The sequence below is a fragment of the Protopterus annectens genome, chromosome 11.part0, assembly GCF_019279795.1.
Source record: "Protopterus annectens isolate FY-2018-M chromosome 11.part0, PAN1.0, whole genome shotgun sequence".
NCBI classification, from domain to species: Eukaryota; Metazoa; Chordata; order Ceratodontiformes; family Protopteridae; genus Protopterus; species Protopterus annectens.
This window is the reverse complement of record NC_056745.1, coordinates 570,487,559-570,506,455: the sequence shown is the minus strand read 5'-3', so window position 1 is coordinate 570,506,455 and position 18,897 is coordinate 570,487,559. Positions and strand designations below refer to the sequence as shown.

Here is an 18,897-nt window from a genome sequence, read left to right as displayed (position 1 = left end):
CATCAAATTGCACAGCATGCAAATGAATCAGAATACATCATTGCCACTGGCCACATTGCTATAATGATGAAAATTATAACAATATAGTGTTACAAGATTTTAATAAGCTTTATGACAATTTGTTTGAGGGGAAATGTCTGACTGAAAATTATTCAAACTGTTCTTTTATTCCATTAAAACAGACATAGACATGTTTTTATTGCCAATAAGACCATGTTTGTAAAATGAATGCAGCATAAGCATTGTGCATACCAGGGACAGAAAGAAACTATGCGGAGAATGTCTGATAGCAAGTGAAACAGTGTCAACCATTTGAAAGTCTGTGGCCATTGCTTAGTCACAAAAAATACATGACACGAGTGATGCTTTATAGAATCAGATGGGGAATGTGAAGGGAAAAGTTAAAATGAAGGAAAAAGATTAGTGTTTGTCTTTTAAATGCATTTTCATTTCAAGATGAATTCCTGATTGTTTTACTTTGCTTCTGATGATTTACTTCCAGCCAACATGAAAGTACCAACATGGCAAGTGTAGAAAGTTGGAATTTGAAACTTGTGTCTAATATGGAAAGCTACAGATAGACAGCCAGGAAATCATAGCAAAGTGAATGCTGTCGTGCTCATTTTCAGTTGGTCAGAGGCTGTGTTTTAGTTGTTACAATAATATTGCATTTGATCTAAAATGGTATAAATTATTCAAGGTACTATGGTTCAAGAAGTCAGGACCTTGATCTCCCACTCTTGCATATATATGTGTTCTCTCTGCTGAATTGTGTTATGTAAAAGTTACTTTATTACCTTAACAGTCCTGAAAAGAAGGAAGGGCTTCTCATTGCCAAGGGTACCCCTTTGGATTATTTACTTATTTATTTTATTTGTTTTACTTTATTTGACATTTGTTGACTGGGTTCGTCCGACTGGGTCAAAGCCCTTTTTCAGTGGAGGCCTGGGGAGAAAAGCTCCACAGGTAATTGCAAACATAAACAGTAGTAAATTTAGTTATACATTAAGATATAAAAAGCAAAAAGCTCAGCAGTAAATACAGTGATGCATTAAGATATAAAAAGCATTAAGATTTAAAAAGCTAAAAGCACATCATGATGTTTCTTAATTACATATAGAAATTATATACAAAATTTAACCCCTGAACTGAATCAAGCAGTATAAACTCCGTAATTGTGGGTCAATTACTTGTATGAAGAATACCCTTACAGGACTAGGGAAGGTAGATATAAGGTTTACTTAAGTTGAAGTCAGATTGGAGTAAAATGTAAGTTTCATTACATAGATAGTATCAGAAATGTAGAAGTACAGCCAGAGAGTAGCTATGAGAGGAAGTTAGAGGGGTTAGTGTATGTGAAGGTTAGCGTTGTAGGTGGAATAGTCATGTAGGGCAATTACAGTGACAGATCCAAGTACTGTTTACAAAGTTTTTGGTAGCAATCTTGAATTTGTGTGGGTGCTTAATATTCCTGACAATGAGAGGAAGTTTATTCCAAGATTGGGCAGGGGAGTAGCGGCATAGATTTTGCCTTATTTTGCTTTTGGGTTTGTAGATGTGGAGGAGGTTTTGTTCAGACCTTCAGAGAGACCTTGCAGGGATATAGAGAGAGACAAGAGAGGCAAGATTAGGACAGAAGGAGGGCTGGTGCTGTACAGCATGTATGTATGATTGAAGCTGAGAGAGAAGCAGTTGATGGGGAAATTCTAGGTAGTTTAGACTTTTAAGGGCAAGACAGTGGTGAGAGTGGTAAGTAAGATCTGCAACGCAACATGCAATTTTGTTGTGTGTCGATTTTAATTTTGATAGAAGAGTGGTCTGAAGGTTAGTGAGGACTTGTGAGCCATAGAATTGGCTTGGAAGGAGATATGCATGGGATAGGGATATTTTTGATCTGGTGGAGAGAATTTTTTTGTTTCTGTACAAAAGTCCTAGTTTTTGGTAGGTTTTCTTGATGTTGTAGGAGACATGTAGATCAAATTTGAGTTGGTCATCATTGATAAACCCCAAGAAGTTTTTTTTTCTGAGGCTCAACAGAGATTGGTGTTTTATTAAGGGAAGAGGTAGAAAAGGAGGACTTTAGATGGTTCATAGTTTTGGGAGTGAAAAGCAGGGGTTAGTTTTTTTTTTTTGATTTAGAATTAGCTGATTCATAGTGAGCCAGTTTTCTATTGATAGGGATTGTTGTGTGAGAGTGTTTAGTTCTGAGAGGGAGTCTGCAGTGGTGATGATGGTGGAGTCATCTGCATATTGCACAACAGAAGGCTGGGGACAGGATGTAAACAGTTTGTTGGCAAAAATGTTAAATAGTAATGGGCCAAGGATAGATCCTTGAGGTACACCCATCTTAACAGGTAGGGCCGGGGGATGTAGTAGAGAGCCATTTTACTGACTGAAGTCGATCAGAGAGGTAACTAGCAAACCAGGAGATATCTGAAGAAGATAGCTTAAGTTCGGAGAGTTTGGTTAGAAGCAGGGGGTGGGATACAGTGTTGAATGCTTTTGAGAGGTCAAGGAATAGGCAAGAGATGAGTTTACTATTGTCTCTGACATGGGAAATAGTATTTAAGAAGGATATGAGGGCAGAGGAGGTGATGTGTTTTGGGCAAAAGCCATGTTGTGTGGGGGTAACTAAGTTTTTGTGTAAGAGGTAGTGGAGAATTTACTTCTAAAGACATTTCTCTAATATTTTGGAAAGAGGAGATAGAACAGTGTGGCCTAAAGTTGGCAGGTTCAGAGGATTTACCTCCTTTATGAATGGGTATAGTACAGACTTGTTTCCAGAAAAAGGGAACTTTGGATTTAGTGATGGAGTGGCTAATAAATATGGTGATGGGCAGGGCAAGAGGGTCGGGTCTATATTATGATATTGCATGCTCAGAAAAGTGAACGACACATAATCGACCCCATGTAAGCAAAAGCTTACAACGTCAAAACCTCAGAACAGCAATTGTTTTCCAAGGGAAACAAATTGCTGTGCCGAAACAAAAAAAAAAAAAACCTGTAAAACATTACATAATGTGGGGGGCTTCGCCCCCCCCCCATACCCCCTACTTAAATATACCAACTCCGAGATCGCACTACAGTGCCAAAAAGGCAAAGTAGCGAAAGCGGCCAAATAAATTCATTCCCAGGGAAAGGATTTGCTGAAAAGCCACTTCACTATTTTGCCTTTTCACGCTTTTCAGTTTGACAAAGATGCATTCGACAACCTACGTCTGCAACCGCATAATAGGGAGCCAGAGTCAACTGCCTTCTTAAGAAAGAGTGGTGGCAGATTATCAACAGAATGAGAACAAGGTTTTAGCTGCAGGAGCAAGGTTTTAATATAGCTGGTAGAGACAGTTTTCAGACAGAAGGCCCGAGAAGGTTAAGGGGATGTAGGAGGTTCAGGAGAAATATTAACATTGGTACCAGAATTGGTTTGGAGTGAAAGTTTGCTGATGGTGTCAATAAAGTATGAATTGAAGTTAGATGCTGTTTCTTGGAGAGTGTTGTTAGGACATGGATTGGGGGATGAGGGATTACCTGGGTGCAGAATTTGGCTGATAGAGTACCAGAAATTTTTGGGTTAGTTGTGAGTGAGGGTGAAGGATTGCTTTCTTGTCATCGATTATATGTTTTTTTGTAAGGTTGCATAGTTGTTTATAGTGCTGGAGGTGGGAGGGGAGTTTTGTTTTGGACCATGTTCTCCAGGCTTTGTCTCTTTTTTGCATTAAGGTATATATGGTTTGTGTAAGCCAGGGAAATGTAAATGATTTAACTCTAACTGTATGTAAGGGGCTAGGGAGTTGAGAATGTTAAGGTACATGGAACTGAATTTAAGTACAGAATTGTCAAGAGGCAGATACTTGAGGAAGGACCAGTTAATTGCTGAGAGATGTGCATTTGGGATGTCTGGATCAAAATTAGAGTGTTTGCGGCACTTTATGTACCTATGTGGTCTAATATAGTGTGGAGAGAATCTGAGAACTTTGAATGGACAGTGATCACTGAGGTAGTCAGGCAGAGTTTTAGGAAAGTGATATCTTTGAGGATTGGAGATAAGTATCCAGTCAAGAAGAGAGAAGAAGTCTGTACATTTGTTAGTGTGGGTGGCAGTGGTGATTAATTGGGAGAAGCCATATAGATTAATAGATGTGTTAGGACTACCAGAGGAGAGGAATAGCCAATTAATATTAACATCTCCTTGGAAGGTAGTTTCATTAAGTGAGGACTGTGAAAGCCAGGAGAGAATATTTTCTAGTAGTGGGATGTTATCCCCTGGGGATATGTAGATTATTGCTATAGTGATTAGGTTGTGGTCATTTATCGTGCAGCTGGCAACTAAAATGTGGCTGGAGACACAGAGGGGGTGGAGATAGCTAGCAGAGTTCCAGTTAGGTGGTTAAAGAACATGATGGCCACACATCCACCTTTTTTTTTTGGTTCTGCCCAGGTGTAATATGTTATATCCTAGGAGTAAGAAGTCTTTGTCTGGGATATGGAGTTTTAACCATGTTTCTGTGAGGGTAATGATATCAAGAGAGTGATGGGCCATCCAAGCATTGAATTCACTGACTTTGTTAAGTACGCTTCTGATGTTCATGGAGTATAGTGATAGGTGTTTTTTGGGAATAGAAGGGTATGGAGGGGTCTGGTTCAGGAGCTTAACATTGAAGTTGTGAGGGTTGTTAAGTCCACGGTTAGGATGGATGTCTCCTGATAGGAGAAGGATACTCAGAGAAGGTGAAGAGCTCTGGAGTGAGGGAGGGCTGAGGTAGTATTTTTCTTACTTTTAGGTAAGGATGAGTAGTAAGGGGAGTTTGATTTTGGGAAGAGAGAGTGTTGTAGAAAGGGTTGGGGATGGAGAGAGAAAAGAGTACAGGGATTTTAGAAGAATTATGGGATATACAGAGGTTGGAGAATGGTGAGGGAGTTTTAACTGAGTATTGAAGGAGGACAGATTGTATAGCAGAATACGTGTAGAGACAGAGAGGAGGGATAGTATTATTTTGTAGAGTAACATGATTGGGATGGTACAGAGTGATGTGAGAAAGGAGCAGGAGAGTGGGAAAGAGCTATAACCTAGTAAGGTGACTAGGGGGTTGCTTAAGCTAAGGTCATAGAGATTAGGTCAAAATAAATTTTTGTGTGGTCAAGATTTGGCTGTGATGTGATGACTTGTTTGTGTGGTAGGCTTGGTTGGGGTAAGTGGAGGGTTAATTTTTAGGTTCTTTAGAATTATATGGGGAGATATAGCTGCTAAGAATAGTTAAAGGTGACAAGGAAGAGAGGGATAGTTAAGATATGTGAGTAGATTATGTATTGTGAATAAGGGTATTGGGAAAGTTAATCAGAGGTGGGACAGAAGTTAATCATGGGAGGGTGTATTGGTATGACAGGGTGTAGTAAGCTGACAGTTGAGGAGTAAATGGTTTTAGAGATGTGTTTTGAGTGTGTGTGTTTAAATGGGAGGGGAATGGTGAGAATTGATTGGAAGAAGGTGATTACATTCAGAGCCCAACTGTCTTGAGACTATCTGATACCAAAAAGGAAGATGAAGTCTCAAAGACATTGAAAAATTGCCAGGAAGAGGGAACCCGAACATGCAGATAGCCATGCTAACTTCAGACTGTCCTTGATTTCTGGTGTCTTTTCCTTTCTTTTTTGAGCCTCCTTTTTCTGTTTTAATCCCTGATTAGTGGCTGTTTAAACTGTATATTGGAAAAAGTGGCCAGTGAGGAGGAAAAGTATTATTTGGTCTGAAAAAGGAGAGTAGAAATATATGAGTTACTCCTGGAATCAGTTTTCTCCATCGATCACACTTCTTAAGCGCATGAGCTGCAGAAGGGACAAACAGACTTTTTTTATCTAAGGGAGAATTTAAAAGCTCAGATTTAACTTCATCAGGAAGATTTTTAGAACAAAGCCAAGTAAATCTCCTCAAAAATGATCCAGATTACCATTTTAAAATATGCTTAGTTTACCTGCGAAATAGCTGTCACATAAACATTTAATGAATTATTTACCTGAGGAAAAGGAAGGTTAAATATTAACTTCAGCATGTCCTCAAAAGACACAAACAAAAACTTTAACATATGACCTAAGTAATTTAAAATCCAGAAAGTTAACCACTAGAAGAATACATTTTCTTCCCCAACTTAGTCATTGCTGTCTCTTTGTCAGAGGGAATGGAGTTAGCAGCAGTGACCTGTTTAGCAGCAGTAGACTTAGAAAGAGAAATGACTGCTGGGTCTGCTTTAGGATTGGAAAATGGGTACTTGTATGCCTGGGGCACCTTGTACAACCTGTCAGACCATTTAGGAGGAGAAGACTGACCACCAGGGAAAAAATATTTCTAAAGTGGGCAATACAGGAGGGAAAGCTGCAGCTTTTGTCATCCGTAACTGTAACAAACCAAAATACGTTTTCTATGCCATAGGAATTGTATTCTGATCTCACTGAAACACTGCTTTCATATTAGCTGAAATGTCAGTGAAAAAACTTGTTCAGCAGAGAAATCTGAAGCTATACTGTTAGTAGAAACAAAATGTTCAGGCTGAGAAGAAAATCCTGAAGTACATCCCTCCTCCTTCAATCACTGCCCTTCGGACTGAAAAGACATGTCAGAATGAGAAGGAACGCTTTTCCATTTCCTTACTACCAGAAGATTGTGAAGGCAAGGAAAAAATAGTGATAGGTTCCTTGGCAAATCCCAGTAAATCTGCCCTGTCCATGGAAGTAGAAACAGGAGACTGGAAGTTTTTCTTACTAAGCATTTTCTCCCTGAATAAAGCTTGATCAGTGCACATAGCATCCACAATCCCATCCCAGCCAAATGAAGACCCTTCATCTGCCTCTCCCCAGACAATGACAATAATGTCTCTCAATTGCCCACTAAGGATATTCCTACAGCTGCAGAGAATGCGGCTACCCCCAGTTGTGGTGACTTGGAAAGCTATACCAAGGGGACTGGGGGAACAAGATTCATGGTCTGAGGAACTACAAGCAGCCACAGCAGAGTCACCCACCAGTGGCTGATGTAAAAGACTCTGCACAGTTTTTTTCTTTCTGTGCATTGAGGAAGGTACAACTTTGGGGCCTGTTTCCTGCTCCACCAGTAAGCCACAAAAAAGGCTGAAATGTGGATAGCAGGGTCTCAACTATTCATTAAGATGAAAGGCAAAGAACAAGTGGTTCAGAGGTAAACCAACCACTGAAAGTCTCCCACAAGTACAATATTCTGTTCCAAACACACAAAACTTCAATGAAAATAAGATTTTACTGAAAAAATAAACTTTTCCAAACAAAAAGTTTACAGATGCTCCAACATGACAGTTTCCTTCAAATTAAACGGACAGTCCCAATTTCTGTATTTCTTAGAACAAGTCATTTCTGACAGGAAAAAAGCAGAAGATTCCTCTTAAAATGCAATTAAAATAGAAAGACGTTCGATAATGAGAACTTATCTGCCCATCTCTTGAAGCGAGCCAATGGACAGAATCATGAGACCCACATATGAAATCCATACCTCGATGGCAAAAAAGCTCTGAAGCTTTCTGGTGCTCCATTTGGATGCAGGGATCAGACCGAAATAGCTTAGGCTATTGTAATAGTGATTCATGTATTGAAATCCACCCTTCTTCAAAACATTTCCTCAAAACAAACCTGTCCAAACCCGTCCAACACAACCTTGTTCTTCTAGATGTCACAAATACAAGATTAAGCTTCTGTTTCCTTCCTTATTACAGTATTTTCCTCAATTACATTAGCACACTAGGAGGAACACCCTTAGCCTTATCCTTTATGCACTTGCACTTGTCTGAATATACGCATACACTTGGATTTTGTCTAACATTCATTTTTTTGCATGGGGAAGTGGGTATATATAATTAGCAGGTGTTTGGTATGTGGAAGAGAATCCTAATGTTTTGACTTTCTGTTACAGTGACTATAATAGCCAAAAGATGAAATGTTAGGATAATTATACTGACCCACAGCTGCACTTCTCTGCTCAGAGTAATACTGCTGACTGCATTTGATCATAAGCTGCATTATAGGTAGCAATAAAGGAGTAGAACATAGTCCTAATAACAAGCAATCAACAGTTAGAAATATATTGAGGAGGAAACCAGTCTATCACAAGAGTTCAATGTTTGTCCAAGAACATTATATGATAACCTTATATATATAACCCAGACCTCTCATCCTCTAAGAGCAAGAGACCTGGACAGAGCCATAGATAATGGGGGGGACAAATGCCCCAAAATAGAGACAGGTTTTTAAATACCGCTCTTACAAACTTAGAAAGTTGATAGAATAGCAGGTTTTGCTTTAGCATGAAATTTCTGAAGGGTATGAAGTCTAAAACTCGAATGTCTGTCATTTACTGTTTTCAGTTTTTCTTGACTTGCCAATAATTTGCCAGAAAACCACAATTTTATGAAAAACTGGCCAAAAATATGAGGCAAAAATGTGGACATTCTGCAAAATTCTGTATGGTTGTGAGATATGATATGATCACAGATCAAAAAGTGGGTATGCAGCTGACACAGTTCCCTAAAAGAAACAAAGCATAATGTTTCCATGTTGCAATCAAAAGTCTCTAAGCAAAATTTAGTCCTTTGAAGAGTCTGCCTCCTTTCAACCTAGGATTGAATACCCTGTCACCCAACCAGTCATCTAGTCCACATCTGAAGGCCACTAGAGTACCCAGGGTTCTCAGCTCTAAGAGAATAAAATTCCACCATCTTTCTGCTCTATTGTGAAATGCTGTAGTAAGAATAGTTGAATCTGCTCTAGGTAGTGCCACTAATTTATTAATACTCCTAGTCACTATTGAATAAGATCACAATGAAACCCCTATGGTAGCACCAAAATCATTATTCATAGTCTTTTAAATAAGAATCAAATCACCCCTTACCAGCTTGTAATTGAAAGTAAATAGACATAGTATTTGACTATGGATTACAAAAATAAAAAAGCTATCAGTGTTTGGCAGAAATATCAACTTTTTTTTTTTAATGAGTAAATAACTTTCACAACAAACATATTAATGATAATAATATATAGAAATATCAGAAACTTACTACAGATGTACTTTGTACAGTTGCAGACAGTTTTGTAGTCAGGATCCTGTATGGTTTTCTCTCCCTGTTGAAGAAACAAGATATCATGTAGACACAGTGTAATGAGAGCAACATGAATTTGTGAAAATAAATTGAATGGTGCATGCTGTGCTAAAAACAGAATAAGCATATAGGAAAACTTCTCAGAGAAAATGTAAAATGCAAGGACTAAGGCTATGCTACTTGTATAAACAGATATTAAACAACTGTATTGTTGACACTTGAAAAATGCATCCATAAGCAAGTTATAAATCTAGCAATCAAAAACAACTCAACGACACTTTCAATCTGGACACAGCTCCATTTCAGCCCTCTTATCTTTATTCAACACAATACATATGAACTACACTTTGCTTCATCTGAATTACTAACGCAAGAGTTATTGTTTAACATTCTTTTTCCAAATATAAAAACGCATATTTTATCTCTGACATGGAACAAGCTGCATCAAAATTCTTTAAACAGACTTGTGGTCTATGAACCTTAAGACGGTTGTTGAATGAAGAAGAATGCATCCACAAATATAACAAATAAACACATTCTACCCCAAACCATACAGCAAGACAAAACACCTGGAGGACAAATGTGGACAGAGGCATCTCAGCTGAACAGTAAACAATCTCTGTGATCACTGTCCCAAAGTGAGATGGGACAGTGAACATATTTAATGCTAATGAATGTTAATTGTAATAGTAAGATTAACTAATGTAAATGAATCCCATAAAATTGTTCTTCACCAAGGATTACCAATCATTAATGCAGTTAACATGGAGTACAGAGGCAAGAGACAAATTAATTGATATAGATGATGTAGGCTAATTATGACATATTTAAAAGGGACCAGAGCAGCAGTACAGCAGGCATGATCTCCAGTGATGGTAGTAAAATCTTTCTAAAAATTATTCACTAATCTTTTGGAAACATCTGTTCTATACAGTGATGTAGGAACTCCAATACAGCTGGACTATACTGCGCAATACTGTTGTATTGCTTGGAAAAGTCCATCCTTAATTGTCAAGTATATCAAGATCCTACACAGTAACACTGTAGTTATAGTATCCACACTAACTGACACAGCACCCCTGCTGTTGCAGATGGCATGCAGTGCCAGTTTATACTTACCTGGATTTTGGAGTAGTGAGGAATGCAGTTGTTTTAGAATAAGATATAGAACCAATGCCACCATGTCTACTTGTTAGGTACTCCATTTGTACACTATGCAGTGATGGCTGAAATAATTCCTGTCTTGGAACTACCTATGTTTAGATAAGTAGTACTGAAAGTTTAGTATTGCATGCTATACCAGCTATGTGTTATTTTGCAATCCAGGGACTTGGTTTGCACAGTTTGCAAACAAAACAAAAAAAATCAATATGGTTAAAATAAGTCTTAGGTTGTAGAAACAAAACAATTCCATGTAAGCTCTACATTACACATCTAAACAATAAGAACAATTCAATAATGTTCAGTACTTTATAGTACAACTACATGAGCAAAGTAAATAATGAAAACATTTGGAAGAGTAATGAGAAACAAATTGAAAGATGATGGGCAGAAAATGTATTGTCAGAGAGCTATCACACTGATGAATATTTTTTCTGAAAGTGCAACAAAAAGTAAATTCAATAATCCTAGTTTGGATTTGGATCAATTAGTGGTATACTCTTATATTATGTTTTAGAAATGCACTGATTTGTTTGATGGTTCAGGTTGCTTACCAGGGCCATATCATATTAAAGTTTTATCAGAAGCCATTCTTAGAAGTGTACCCACAGCACTCATAGAAAAAAAAAGAGTTAAAAATAGCATAATCTCTTGCATAATTGTTAAACAAGTTGAATTTACTGAATGGGTGAATACCATAGTGACTTCTTTGAAGCAATATAAAATATTTGTATTAACTTCTAAGGCTTAAACAGAGGGTTTCTGACAATGAAAGTAAAATGACAGAGTTTTACAAAGTTGTTGATTGACTTTGACCAACAAAGAAAATGGCAAAATGAAACAGACAAAGAAATTGCTGACTTGTCCAAAAAAACTCTGAAATTACTGTAAGACTGTGAACAGTGAAATACAATAGTAAACTTGAAAGAGCTAAGTCAAATAACATCACTGTCATTTGCTGAATCAAAAGAAATCATAACACATTTATTATATGTTCTTCTGGAGCTTTTTCCCTCCAGCCTCCTCTGAAAAGGTGTACTCTGCTCAGACAGGCATTCCCAGTAAGCAAACACCAATCAATGATCAATCACGCAATCAAAGAGTAGTTAGTTTCAGACTCAAACTAACATTGCTTGTTTATAGAGTGAAAAGGAAAATAGTTTCAGGAGCTAGCAGTGGCCTGCGTAACCTACAATGAAGTGTCAAACTGTGCATACAGAGGTACTAAAAGCTCACTTCAACTAAGGACAATGTTAAGAACTGCACACAAATGCTTGCCAATAATAGTTAAATTTAACATCAGTTTTTTTTTGTTTTTTTTTTTTTTGTTTGTTTGCTTTTTTGTTTTTTAGTTAGGTGTTTTATCAACAAAATATTGGATACAATTAATGAAAAAAATAGACAAATAAATAATAAAATAATAAAATTACACATTTTAGGTATTTATGTTGTGCTGAACATGGAAAGTGGTCAAACTTGTACAATAAAAAAAACATACCTCTCAACTGTCCAGATGTTCACAGAATGTCCAGATTTTTGCCTCATATTTTTGTTCTCTTTCCTCATAAACTTTTTGGTTTTCTGGCAAATAACTGAGATGATCTGAGTCACTAAATAATGCCATGCATTTCAGTTTCACACTACAAATCCTTCAGAAAATGTATGCTAACGCAAATACTCTTACTCTAGCAGCTTTCAAAGTTTATTAGAGGAATATTTAAAATCTGTCTTATTTTTGGCCCTTTGTCCACCCATTTTGTCAGGACTTGTCCAGATTTCTTGCACTAAGAGGTTGAGAGGTATGAAAGAAACTCGAAAATGTAATTGGAAGTAAACTTTGGCATTGATCAGTGCAAAGAAATGCCAAGACATAATAATAGTGACTACGTGCAGCTAATCAACACACCAATGAGCTGGAACAAAAATACACAAACAATGAAAATCTTATTAATATACTACAGGAAGAAAACAAAAAGTTCAAAGTGGATGGACAGCGTAATGATATTCTGGAACAAACCAGTAAGTGCAAAAATCCTGAGGCAGAAAATAAAGTACTAACCAGATCTTTAGGAAAAACAATGTCTGTTAACCTGTGCTTTCATGTTAAGCTGATACAGGAAAGTCAAACTGCTGTGCAAACCTTTAAAAGTAAAACAATTCTCTCTTTGGCAGAAGGAAGATACCCACACTAACCTTCTGAAGGTGAGAAAGCTGACCAATGTGGAGAACATCAGAGACATTCAAATGCCAAAAGAAAAAAAACTAATTTAACAGACATTCTGAAAGGCAGACATACATTCTTGGCATGACCATTGTACAAACAGTTACAGAACCAGAAGCTTCATGGATGAACTCATCAACATGGAGTGCACAAAATACACCAAATATACTCAATGTTGGATATAGTGCATTCACAACTTGCCATCCAATGGACTTATTACATATGTTAGTTGGAAAAGAAAAGATAGTATGAGTCAGAGGTAGTGTGTGCCAGCACAAAACCTAAAATAGTCAAGCAATGCCAACTGAAACATTCAAAGATAAGCCCTTTGGGACAAAGCAAGTGAAAATAAGTAGCACTTCTGTATGCTATGGTGCCTCAGGAAAAATGCACTCAATCACCTCAAAACTTTCTGACAAAATGAGACCAGGTAATGTGAATGGCTCTCATGTTGGACAGGAAATAAAGTGAAAGGATACTTGGGTCACAGTCATCATCTATGATGAAACCATGAGTCCTGAGGCACTTCATGTCTCTGAAATTCATAATAGGGCCTTTCAGCAGTTAAGGTTTCTAATTATATATTATTTTTCTTCTTCTGAATATATTTAAAATATTTCAAAAGTATAATTAAATAAAGAAGCATGATTTAGATTTATGTATGATAAACTTCCACCTAAAGGTTGTTATAATGAACTTTTATTGAAATATTTTTTGTGAGCTTATTTTCCCTTCAGAATTGTATTTATATATACATACCATGGATATAAAAAGTTTACACACCCCTGTCAAAATGCCAGGTTTTTGTGATATAAAAAAATTAGACCACAATAAATCTTTTCAAAACTTTTCCCACTTTTAATGTGACCTATAATCTGTACAATTTACCTGAAAAACAAACAAATCTGTTAGGGGAAAAAATATAAAAAATAAAAAACGTACAATAAGCTGCTTGCATAACTGTGCACATCCTTAAACTAATTATTTGTTGTGTGTGCACACCCTTAAACTAATGCTTTGTTGAAGTACCTTTTGATTTAATGATTTAGATCTGGGTGGTCAATGTTTATCATTCCTAAGAGTCAGAGCTGGGGTGGGCATAACGTATAGTTACATTACCAACTGCTGTTGCTTTTCTGGAGGTGTGCTGCTGTGGCATACTGCGATGAACTTCACATACTCACAGACCTACACACATATGCATGAGTGGAGGAAGCTATGCCCCCCTCCCTCCTTCTTATAAAATGTAAGATCCAGAGATAAAGCGGCAGAGACATCTGCCTCTTAAACAGACGGACTTAGTAGGCAAAAGAAAATAATCTTGGAAAGCCATTAATGTACTGAAAGGAGAGTCTGTGCCAGGGAGAGATAAAAACAGACAGGCAGAGGTGTGAGAACAAATTAATAACACAACATTAGGGATTAAGCTAAAAGTAAGTAAAATACACACAGTAAAATAAGTACTATATATCATTTTAAAGCAAGATTATAAATTAATGAAACAATTATAAACCAGTGAAAATTAACATGACATCAAAGATGTAGTGCACAGAAGATGGCGAAATATGTTAAAATCAGTAATTATACATCTGTGATATAAAATGATCTAGACACAATTGAAAATCAAAGAGCTGATTCAGGACAAATAAGCATAAAGTCAACAAAGACATATCAAGCAAAACCTGCAAGAGGAGTAACTACAAAAATAAATATGGTAAATAAAATTCTTGTAGTCACCAAAATAAAGTCACTGTAGTTTGTAAGGGGAATATATGTTGCTGAATAAATTGTGAAGCATTTGAAGCTCTATCATCCCATCCAGGAACAGTTTCATATGGCATCCAATAGTTTCCAATATAGTTTCTAAAAGTTTTCAAACCTGCTACTAAAATGACAATGAAATGAGTGATGCAAAGAAAAGGTAGCTAAAAGTCCAGAATGAAAGGTACAGGAAGGTAGAAGTCAGTGCTTAAAAATACAAAGCAAATGAAGTGCAGGAAGGTAGAAGTCAGTGCTTAAAAATACAAAGCAAATGAAGTGCAGGAAGGTAGAAGTCAGTGCTTAAAAATACAAAGCAAATGAAGTGCAGGAAGGTAGAAGTCAGTGCTTAAAAATACAAAGCAAATGAAGTGCAGGAAGGTAGAAGTCAGTGCTTAAAAATACAAAGCAAATGAAGTGCAGGAAGGTAGAAGTCAGTGCTTAAAAATACAAAGCAAATGAAGTGCAGGAAGGTAGAAGTCAGTGCTTAAAAATACAAAGCAAATGAAGTGCAGGAAGGTAGAAGTCAGTGCTTAAAAATACAAAGCAAATGAAGTGCAGGAAGGTAGAAGTCAGTGCTTAAAAATACAAAGCAAATGAAGTGCAGGAAGGTAGAAGTCAGTGCTTAAAAATACAAAGCAAATGAAGTGCAGGAAGGTAGAAGTCAGTGCTTAAAAATACAAAGCAAATGAAGTGCAGGAAGGTAGAAGTCAGTGCTTAAAAATACAAAGCAAATGAAGTGCAGGAAGGTAGAAGTCAGTGCTTAAAAATACAAAGCAAATGAAGTGCAGGAAGGTAGAAGTCAGTGCTTAAAAATACAAAGCAAATGAAGTGCAGGAAGGAAGAAGTCAGTGCTTAAAAATACAAAGCAAATGAAGTGCAGGAAGGTAGAAGTCAGCGCTTAAAAATAGAAAGCAAATGAAGTGCAGGAAGGTAGAAGTCAGTGCTTAAAAATACAAAGCAAATGCCAGCTGGAAAGGTTGCTGGTAATGCAGTGATTTTCTATAACAGTAGCTCTTAATGACAAAGGTACAAGTCTTATATGTAGAAAAGCACCTAGTGTGGTTTATTAATGTAAAAAAAATATGTGTGGAGCATTCATTACCTATCTTCACCTTCTGCTCATAAAACCCCAGAGTTTCATTTAGTTGTGAATGTCATGTAACAGTTCTGTTGTATAACTAGCTTGCCCAGAAACAACAGACAGGCTTGCACTCCAGGCTGGCACATTTTCTCTATAACATCCTTCCACATCTGCCTTATTTAATGCAGCTAAAGGGAAAATCTTCCGTCCATTTCACTTTCATGTCAGCAGCATCTGGACTTTTACCTCCTCTGTGTCCAGACATTATGACCACTGCAGCTTGCTTTGTTCATCCACACAGCTTCAGGATCATCTGCCCAGGGTTCATACCTACAGTATAAGGTCTCCCCAAACTATGTACATGTCTGGATTTTGCAGCAAGCTCCTTCATCAGTTCCTGGTTTAGATATATCTCCTTGCTGTTAGCTTCCCTTTCTTCTAGCAGCTCATTGAAACAGATGCTTTCCTACTTCTCCCAGATTGTCAGACACTCAATTTATATTTGAAAAAATAAGGCAAATTAACATGTTGTGGTTTTACTTTTTTACAACCAACATCAACATTTTATTGATAACATATGGTTTACACATAAGAAATCACATTCAAATAATAAATACATTTAAAAAACATCAAGTAGGTCATATTGGGGTTCCTATTATGCAATCAAAAATCCCTTTAGGTGAATACGAATACGTCAAACTGTATTGCGCGAAGTATGTAAACCCCGAACATTCAAAACCGCAAATTTTGAAATGTCGATTTGTTTTGGTTGGCCCATCTGCAGTATAGCTCCGTAAGGTAAGTGTGCAATAGACAGGACTTTAGTATTAGGATTTGAGTTAAGGTAAGTGCATAGATAGGTAACGTATGTAAGAGTTAGTGTAGTGTTAGGTGTAGGGTTTTTTTAAGTGTATGTATGTGTATTATTTATTTTGTTTAGGTGTATATCTGTAGGGGATGTGTGCAGTAGTTACAGACCTTAGGGTTAGGGAGGGGTTAAGGAGAGTGCATAGATAGTTGTGTTTGTTTAGTGTAGTGTTGGAGGTAGGGTTTTGGTGCTTTAGTTTAGGTTAGAAGTAGGTTTTGGTTAGTGTATGTATGTGGTTTATTTATTTTGTTTGGGTAGGTAGTATGTAGCGGGGGGTGAGGTTGGCCGACTGACAGTTTGATATATTTTTTTTGCAGTTTAGTGCATTCGGGATTTTCGTAGTTCGCAGTATTGGGGTCGATGTTTCAGTATTCGCGCATAGGGTTTTTCGCTGTGGTAATATAGACCCGTAATATTGTTATATGTTAACAAAGAATGAAAAACTCTGCCAAGCAAATATTTCTTTAAGAATTGAAGCAAATCAAGTGAACTAATGCAACAAGGCCAGCTTCTCAGTGGGTGACTTAATGCTAACCAACAATCCTATTATTTAGTCCAGTAATTGGACCACTTAGCTATAACGGAGTGATTAAGATTACTGGGTGCAGATGACAGATCCAGAGACATTCTTTCATTCAATAACCTTACAGCCTCCGTAACCTGAGAAGACTGGATCAACTTCCAGCATCTAGTGTATGCTTTCTAGGCAGCCAACATAAGTAAACATAACAGGTTAGCTGCATGCTTGTCTAAAGGCTAATCTCTACAAAGCCCAATTAAAGGTAATGACTCAGTAAGCACAGCTGGCTGTGGGAATACTTTAGTTTACAATTACTGAAGCTCCTTCTAAAACCACTCCAGGATGGGACAATCCCAGATGATGTGAGGCCAGTCCCCCATACACACCCAACAAATAGAGTCTATACTAGGGAACATTCTGGGTAGCCTAGAAGGAGTGCAGAAGTACTTGTACATACACTGCTACGTAGAGATCTTGAATTTTAGCAACTTGCAGACATAGCTACAGGCTATGAGCAACTTTTAGTTTTGCTATAAGTCAGGAATACAGTAGTTCTTAAGTCCCGCTCCTACATGCACTGACACCAGTTGGCAGCATTCCCTATAGGAGTAATGAGTGTTTTGTATAAGCAGCTCAATATATCTTTGATATGAGCCTGCCATAACCATCTCTCTCCTTAACAAATGAACTAATGTGAGGTGGTCCTTATATCTGATGTTTACAGACTGGAGCTTATACTGCAATGCAGCCAGCATCTCATAAAGTTCCCACGTGTTCAGGAGGAAGTAACGATCTCCTGATCCATGAACCTATCATTGCCTAATAGCTGTTCCATTTAAGTTAGATCTCTAGCCCCTTTACACTTTCTAATCCCATTTCCTACTTAGTGAGACCCCAGAAGGAAGCTTCAGTAATAGGCTTTAATTCTACCAACAATTCAGACAATCAGTGCTATTCAATTCCCATTTGACCTGCTCAATCAGTCTCTGATTTATCTACAAAGTTGGGCCCATTGGGTTATCCCTGGAGCTGAAAATCTTATAGTAATATGATTGGCCAACCTATTTAGGCAGTCAGAATATTCTTCCAATTATTGGTGTCTAGGAAAGAAATAAAACACTGAAAAACCCTGAGACTCCCAAGGTACAAGTCTACATCAGGCACATCCAGCCCTCCTAAAGTAGGGAGGGTCAGAATGCCCCATGCAATCCTCAGTTTGGTATTGGCCTAGATACAGTTTAGTATACGTTGTTTCAACTTTTTGTATACTTTTATGGGGGGGGGGAGCATAAGCCCTTACATATAGTAGAGCAATAGAGGAAATACAAAACAATTGATAGCATTGACCTTCTACAAAGTGTCAAGGCAAATACTACTGTAGATTTTAATTTGGCTATCTCTAAATGTTACCTCTGCTAAACCTGAGAGAATGGGATCCAGTCTTATCTAGGTAGCCAGGCTATCCATGCCACATACGTAGCGACTTTCTGTTTTAATTCCTCAATTGAAACATAGTTCATTCCCACAGCTTTAGTTTTGACCACACTAATATTGTATCTTGCCAAATTCACCTATGTAGCCAGTTCGCCAAAAACTAGTTTAATATCCCACTCTGGATTAGTCAGAAAAATTTGTAGATCACCTGCATAAAGGGACAAAGTTTTCTCAACCAAGTCAAAATCATGACCTTCCTTCAAAGGGAGCAGCCCTGACCCTGAATGCTAATGGACTGAGGTACAAACAAAATAGCAGTGAGAACAGAGTACAACCTCGCCTTGTACCTCTGTAAATTCAAAATCATTTGGACAGCATGGGGCCAGTTTTTATCCTAGCAGAGGAACCATCATACAAACTACATAGAAGAGCAGTAAAGCATTGGAGGAGGCCAAACCATTGGTGAACCAAGAACAGAAAAGATCACCAAAGGCTTTTTCTGCATTTCAGCAAATCAAGCAAATTGCTTTCAGATTTCTTTAGCATCCTCTATGATCAATTTATCTCTCAGCAGGCCATCAAATGTGATCCTACAGCAGATGAAACTCATTTGTTCACAATTTATCAAACTGGGAAAGAGTAGTGACAACCTGTTTGCAAGAATTAGTGTAAAATCTCTGACTCAGGTACATAGCCTATCGTGTCAGACCTACTGCACATTTGCAAGACCAGTGGAGT

General features: G+C 37.5%; 1 protein-coding gene across 1 annotated transcript in view; it reads right to left on the bottom strand.

Moving 5' to 3' along the window:
• Positions 1-18,897, bottom strand: part of OTOGL (otogelin like) — a 3,472,886-nt gene that overhangs the window by 170,290 nt on the left and 3,283,699 nt on the right. The window contains exon 51 of the mRNA XM_044088067.1: positions 9,072-9,135. Within this exon, the coding sequence (XP_043944002.1) occupies positions 9,072-9,135 (64 nt within the window). The remainder of the gene's footprint in view (positions 1-9,071; positions 9,136-18,897) is intronic.